The sequence below is a fragment of the Rhipicephalus sanguineus genome, chromosome 5, assembly GCF_013339695.2.
Source record: "Rhipicephalus sanguineus isolate Rsan-2018 chromosome 5, BIME_Rsan_1.4, whole genome shotgun sequence".
Classification (NCBI taxonomy): domain Eukaryota; kingdom Metazoa; phylum Arthropoda; class Arachnida; order Ixodida; family Ixodidae; genus Rhipicephalus; species Rhipicephalus sanguineus.
The window spans coordinates 33,622,144-33,629,234 of NC_051180.1; the positions used below are offsets into that span (position 1 = coordinate 33,622,144).

Below are 7,091 nucleotides of genomic sequence, written 5' to 3' on the forward strand. Positions count from 1 at the left end.
ACCAGTACCAGCTTGAGAAGCGGAGCTTGGCCAGCGATTATTGTTTCGTATGGTTGTGTTGCGACAGAAGTATATTGTATCTTAAGATACACGATACATTATCGAATGTATCGGAAATACAGATACAGATACTCGTCTTTCGAGACGTATCGCGATACAGATACAAGATACCCATAGAGTATCTAAGATAGTATCTAAGATACATGTATCTTCGATACTGCCCAGCACTGCGTGTCGACTGCAGAATGCAGTCTGCATTCTTGCAATGCAAGAATGCAGTCAATATACTTTGTCAAAACCTTGTACACGTGGCATTTCAAATCCACGACGAATGTTGCACGTAACACCCTGTCACTTAAATTTTTAAGGCGTGTTACGGTAATGTTCTATAGGACGCACAGGGATGTAGAAATTAACTGATAAGCTCGCCTGGGCTTGTATGTATCCCGCGTTCCCGTACAGCTGTATATTCTGGCCGCTTGTTTACCCGGCATTCTTGAACCCACTGTTGTATTTAGAGAGGCTTTTGAGGTGATAGTGACAGCAAATAAAGCTTGTGGCCTTGCTGAGCCTTCTGCGCGCGGCTTCACCAAGGTAGCTAGGTTAGCTATAACTGCTCTGCTGTGTACTGCGCACTTACCCGCGCAAGTGCACTTACTTAATTGGTTCGAAACTGATATACGGCACTCTGGATGTTAGAGCGCCAATCAAGACGTTGGGCGGCACAGTGGCATCGTGAGCCACGTTTTAGTGCAATCATCGTTTCATACGACAACACCAGGAAACGCAATCGCACAAGAACTACATATAATGCGATTACGCGCATGCGCGTCTATTTTCTCGAATACACATACTAATAGGTAGCGCTGAACCTATCTGCATGAATAGCGCGGTTCTGCCATTTCGTCACTACCTGCACACCAGCGGCACTACGCCAGTACATCGCGACCGTACACCATCGGTCATGGCTTCCACTTGCACGCAGACACTCTTTGGCTTCGATTGCGGTTTAGACTGGCGCCCGACTACGTTCGTCAAGGCCATTCCTTCGACCAGAGTGTGCAATGCCTGCGGTCTTGTGCCAGCAAAAGCGGTCACGTTGCCCTGCCGCCACCTGCTCTGCTTGAGTTGCTACTGTCGCAACGGAATCAAGCGTAATTGCTGTCCTTTAGACGGAGCAGTCTTCCAGCAGGAAGACGTGGCGATCTCCGTCTACAGGAAAGACAGTGTTCTCAGTCGTACTGTTCGCTGCTGGAACGCGCAACATGGTTGTGACGCCGAAGACCTCGCTCCTTCCATGATGAAGCACTTCGCCACCGACTGCCGATTCCACGTCGTCAGGTGTTCCAGATGCTACGACAAATTTCTACATACGGACCTCGCCGACCACCTGCAGTCATGTCGAGCATCGTCTTCTAGTCCAGGACAACCGTCCGGAGACAACCTTGTCAACGCATTTCTGGAGGTAAAGGACGCGCTGAGGAAAATATCTGAAGAGAACGCCTCGATGAAAGCGCGGCTCGAATCTATCGAAGAGCTGCTCTCTTCAGATAGGGGCGTTTCCGTCCAATTCGGGCAGCCTATTCTAAATACAAGGATTGCAACACACGAACAACGCCTCAGTAGTGTCCAAGGCAGCTACAGCAAGGCCAAATCCAAGACTGTTGCTAACGTCATGGCAGGCACCGCGCAAACCACCGGTGCGACGCTCTTAGTTGAGAAGGATGCCACACGACATGAAGGCCCTACAGAAGCCGATGTTCAGCCAATATCAACGGCTGCTAAGAACTTCATGGCTGCGAGCGAACGCAAGGTATTCGAGTTCTCCGAGCTATCCAACCGCTTCATGGACAGCCTGAAAAACGAATTCATGAAGGCGTTAATCGAAGAGCGAAACAAAGCACCTGGAAAGGCCAAAAATGACTCCAGACAGGGAAGTGTTCTATCAGAAGTGAGCTTAAAGATAGGTTCACTTGAGTCAGATATGGCCTTTAAGAAAACGATGTCTGGAAAGGACTTCTCGAAAGCTCTCAAATTGCTCGGCGTCGCGTGTCTCGGAGTCACTAACGACGCGTTCAACGTTTCGGCGCCGCTCGAGTGGACGGTCGATGACTGGGCATGTCGCGAAGAATCCAGCGGCGAGTGTGGCTCGCTCACTTGTGTCAGCCCGTGTGCTTATTTTTACGGATACCTCATTGGCTTTCGGCTGACCATTCACGAACACAGTGGCGAGCTTACGCTGACTCCGTGCGCGCTCGGAGGCATATACGACGACTTCTTAACCTGGCCTCCAAGCTTAGTTCCCATGGTGCGGTTCGTCCACCCTACTGACTTCGGCAGTGACATAATAGTAGGTGGGGGCGACAGCTGGAAGAACGGCGCAACCAAGACGACTTATCATTTTCGTGAAGTGCTTTTCGAAGGGCCGATCCTCAACATTAGCCTCCGAGAGTTGAAGGAAAGCAACCTTATCCGAAACGACCAACTACGCTTGCAGTTCGAATTATATCGTCCGAACACTGATCATGACCGTAGTTAAGACCGCTGTTCCCCCCCTCCACACCTGCCCTTTCTCCTATGTTCCTATTTGTAATGCCAGAATATTTTTTTTTCATTTTTTTGGCTGACTCTCGTCCTGGCACCTTAACGCAGAAACGCCGCGTATATTGACTGTGTTTTTACTTGCAATGGTGACACGCATGCGCTATCTGCATCTCACGTTACAACGCAATTCTACATAACTGCGTGCTCACGGAAAGCGGTGGGTGACAGTCGTTCGGCTTAGAACGCTCATGCTCGCAATTAGGAGCACTAAGTTGCGTGCATGTACTTGAAAAAAAAATGCATGTTTCTTAAAAGTGCAAATAAAATACATGTTACGCCCTACTATGTTTGTATCAGTCAAGGGCAGCCTTTACTTCTCGAGGTATTTTTTTTTTCATTTGCTTAAGAAATTAATGCGCTGGTGATGAGTTTCAAAGCAATCTTGCAAAGATCCGGGCAATTCAACGTGGGACTCACTGCTCGGACACTCGCATGCCAATAGGATTGTTGAATTTTGAATTGACCAACAAGGTACTCTCCTATATCTGGCTGAAGTGAAAACATGAAGAGCACCCACCGGAGTAGCTTAGTGGCCAAGATGTTTCGCTGCTGAGCAGGAGGGCGCGGTTTCGATTCCCGGCACGGTGGCCGCATTTCGATTGTAAATAAATGCAGAAACGTCCGTGTTCCATGCATTAGATGCGCATTCAACAAACGCCAGATGGTCAAAATTATTCCGCGATTCCCCATGACATGCAACACATTCACATCGTGGTAACGGTGCGTAAACCTTCGCAATTCGCATATTATAAAGGCGGGTGTTACTCCAGTGAAGCTGAATACGTGAAGATGAATGCCAAGAGGGAAAATAGGTAGGTGATCTAGCGTTGCGGTTTCAGGGCTTTGCAGTGCATACATCGACGTGCCTCCCTCTTGGATGCCGATCATTGAAATGGATAATCTTCTGGCTGCTAAGAAGCCGCCCAGCTAATAACTGACATTCTACGTTGTAAAGCAATGGTACATGAAACGTTTGTTCCTTTTTTGTTTATCCCACTTACTCTTAAATTCTCCCGCTCTGAAATACGCGCTAAGCAATTCTGAAGGCGCTAGAAGTGTAGGTACCATTTGTCGTGTTCTAAAAGGCACAATTTAGGCGGCCGGGATATACACAATCATTGTCGCGCGCAGTTTAAACACACAGTTTCATGTAACGCACATGACTTAGTATACGGAAGAGTGATATTAGTAGGGAGTTGACAACAGAATCCTCCTAATTTGACGCGTCGTGAATTAGCATTTATTATTTTCTGGAATGATGCGTCTAAGTGGGCCTGCGAAGTAGTGTAAAAAGCCTGCCTTAGAAAATGACACGCAAACACTCGCTCTTTTGTGACTGGTGTATCCACGAAGCCAAACCGAACGTTACAGAACGTGAGTTCTGTTGCGAGCTATGTTCTGTGCGGTTTCCAGTCGCTCGTAGTTCAAACCGAAAGGAGAACACTTGGCACCGACGTCACGCTGGATGTCGAACAGTGCCCAGCCTTCGGAGATGTTCGGGATGTACATCTGGTACTGCAACAGCGCAAGGCGAAAACAAAGAATCAACATACATACATACATACATACATACATACATACATACATACATACATACATACATACATACATACATACATACATACATACATACATACATACATACCATACATACATACATACATACATACATACATACATACATACATACATACATACATACATACATACATACGAATTCGTGCTCATCGTGATTATATTGCTACGCATGCTTATTTTGCCTTTTCAATGTGAGTAACTTTTTCGCCGCCTAAGACCTTTACACGCGCTATCGCTCGGCGTAAGCACCGCCTTGAGGTATCGCGACATTGTCGAATGCTTTCGATGATGATTCTGGAACGTACGCGAGCATCAGAGCGTATGCTACCATGTACCGTGACACATATATTGATAACAGACTCCTTAGCCCCCGTACTTGGATAAGGTAGTCAATTTCTGTGCTCGCCGGTATTATTGTGCTGTGAATAAAATAATAGCGGCGTTTCGCTTCGTTTTGCTGCGCAGAAGTTCGCACAACGAAGAAGTATCTTTCACTAGCAGCTACAGCACCTACGTTAAGGAAACGCACGAGATCAAAGTTATCCGCAGCCCTCCCCTACGGCGTCATTCGTAGTCGCTTTGGGATGTTAAACCTCACAAACCAAACCAACTACGAGGAAAGGGTGCTGAAGTAGCGAGGACCGCATGTCAAGAGCATGGCACGTGTAACACGAAGACACAGCTTCGAATCCCATCCATCTGCGCCAATGAGTTTTTTATCTATTTTCGCTTCTCTTTACCTTCTTCGGCTCAGATTAATAAAAGCGAGCAATTTACCTCATGTTTTCTTTTTTTTTTAATCGTTGCCTGTTGACTTCGTGAAATTGTCTAACGTAAATCGAGCCCCTCTGTTTTCCCTTCTTCTCGAGAAGGGAAGTTCTCGAGCGAGTCGTCTCACCTTTTCGACGATGCTTCTGTTGGACTCGAAGGTCACGTAGTACATGCGGTCGTCCTCTTCGTAGCTGACGTACTCGTACTTGCCGGCCGAGTCGTAGCGCCGCTTGCCGCTCAGCACGCTGTCGTTGCATACGAAGTCATAGTCCTCCATGTACGACCACGCGCAGGGCTTGTCGACACCCGACGGCTGTTCGGATCCCGGCGCGCCCGCGTACAGCATCACGCCCAGCGTCGAGGAGAACAAGAGGCGCAGCTTGTCGCTCTCTTCCCGCAGTGACGTCACGGCTGCCTCGGCTATACTCTACGGCGAAAAAAAAAGAAAGTTGAAATAAATTGCGGGGTTTTTACGTGCCCGAACGGCAATATGATTATGAGGCGCGCCGTTGCTCTCGATCCATCCCTAAGCGCCCTTTCCAGGCCGAAAGGTTTAGGTAGCCTGAATGACCGGCATGTCGTACTGAACATGTACTACACTTATCGCTATAGAATGAACGATTGGTTACCAAGTTATCTTTATTTGTGAGCATCCTAAAACTTAGTTAGCTTGGTTTTCAAAAGACGACGCTTCCTCCCCCTCCTTCTCGTCGGAGCAACGACAATGCGGGAGTGTTATAAGCGAACACCTCTTTACTGCCACACGAGGTCCGTTTAGCGTGACCCCAATGGGCTGCTTTGTCTCGTTCCTATCCGCCGCGGTTGTCTGTTGGTTACATGGCGCTTGGCTGTTGACACTAAAGTTCCCGTATCGAATTCCGAACGCGGCGGTCCCATTTCGATAGAGGAAGAATGCCAGATGCCCGTGTGCTTAGATTTAGGTGCACATAAACAACCATAGGTGGTGGGAATTTCCGGAGCCCATCATTATGGCGTCTCTTGTGCTTTTGGGACGTAAAACTTAAACAATTATATTATTATCGCGTTCCTGCTATCGCTAGAGATTGCGCTCGCGATGCCAAATAAAGCATGTTGACTAAACGCCGTCGTTCTATGCTGAAAGCTGCAAAAAAAAAAATACAGACGGTCATACATATACTGAAGCTGTGTGAATACAGGCTCGTTAATACATTCTGAAATTCAAAAGCAGCGCTAACACGGGACGCAGAACAGAGGCAACAAGAAAGGGTGCTGCTGCACTGTGCCCTCCACGTGCAAAATGTGCGCGTAAGCCACAGTGCACAGTGCGCTGTGTCCATGTGCTGCTTCTGAATTTCAGCCCATACTTATGATTGTGACATGTTCTTTTGAATGCTTGTTTACAGGCTTACGGGGAGCGCGTCTTGGTGTTTTAGAGCCAATGGTACAAAATCGGAAAGACGCTATCACCTGCATTCAATTCAATGAGCGCCGAATGCATTTGCTGTTATCGCACCCATGGCCTAGCCCGTGCATATTTCCCGCTTCAACACCAAAAAAAAAAAGCCCTTCAGGGCTTATCTTGTCCTAAAATAATAATCACCTATCCTGTATGCTTTTTACTTATCAGTGCGCTTTCGCTACATTGAGGTCACAAACATGCGAGCATATCTTCGCGATACGCTTTCCTTCACAGGAAATATCTGAAGCGCAGCGAAATACACAACAATATCGAATCGGAACAATACGATTACATAATACGTACAAATGATTCTAATGCTTTTTTGCGCAAAGCATGACTTCGCCCAATGAACTTATCACACTTTACGCGTGGTCGTCTTGTTCTCTAATAACCTGTGAACCGTCATATATCCAAGGGCGACAATGTCACCGACCTTTGTTTCCTCTGATTTCTCGGGGTTGTGTCTCTTGGAAAGCACTGCATGGGTCGTCATCCTACTTTCTAATAAAATAATATCTCGGGTTTAACGTCCCAAAACCACGACATGATTATGAGAGACGCCGTAGTGTAGGGCTCCGGAAAATTCGACCACCTGGGGTTCTTTAACGTGCACCTAAATCCAAGTACACGGGCCTCAAACATTTTCGCCTCCATCGAAAATGCAGCCGCCGCGGCCGGGATTCGATCCCGCGACCTT

The 7,091-nt window shown here is 47.5% G+C and overlaps 2 protein-coding genes across 2 annotated transcripts; one reads left to right on the forward strand and one right to left on the reverse strand.

Moving 5' to 3' along the window:
* The first annotated feature begins 894 nt into the window (after window positions 1-894).
* LOC119393456 (uncharacterized) lies at window positions 895-2,632 on the forward strand. Its single transcript, XM_037660483.2, has one exon. It carries the CDS (start codon window positions 965-967, stop codon window positions 2,537-2,539), a length of 1,575 nt encoding a protein of 524 aa, XP_037516411.2. The 5' UTR covers window positions 895-964; the 3' UTR covers window positions 2,540-2,632.
* A 1,204-nt stretch (window positions 2,633-3,836) lies between these two features.
* LOC119392815 (uncharacterized) lies at window positions 3,837-6,887 on the reverse strand. The gene is made up of 3 exons (XM_049415917.1): window positions 6,828-6,887; window positions 5,081-5,380; window positions 3,837-4,119 (listed from the first exon to the last, which is right to left on the reverse strand). Exons 1-3 carry the CDS (start codon window positions 6,885-6,887, stop codon window positions 3,970-3,972), a joined length of 510 nt encoding a protein of 169 aa, XP_049271874.1. The 3' UTR covers window positions 3,837-3,969.
* Window positions 6,888-7,091: the final 204 nt, after the last annotated feature.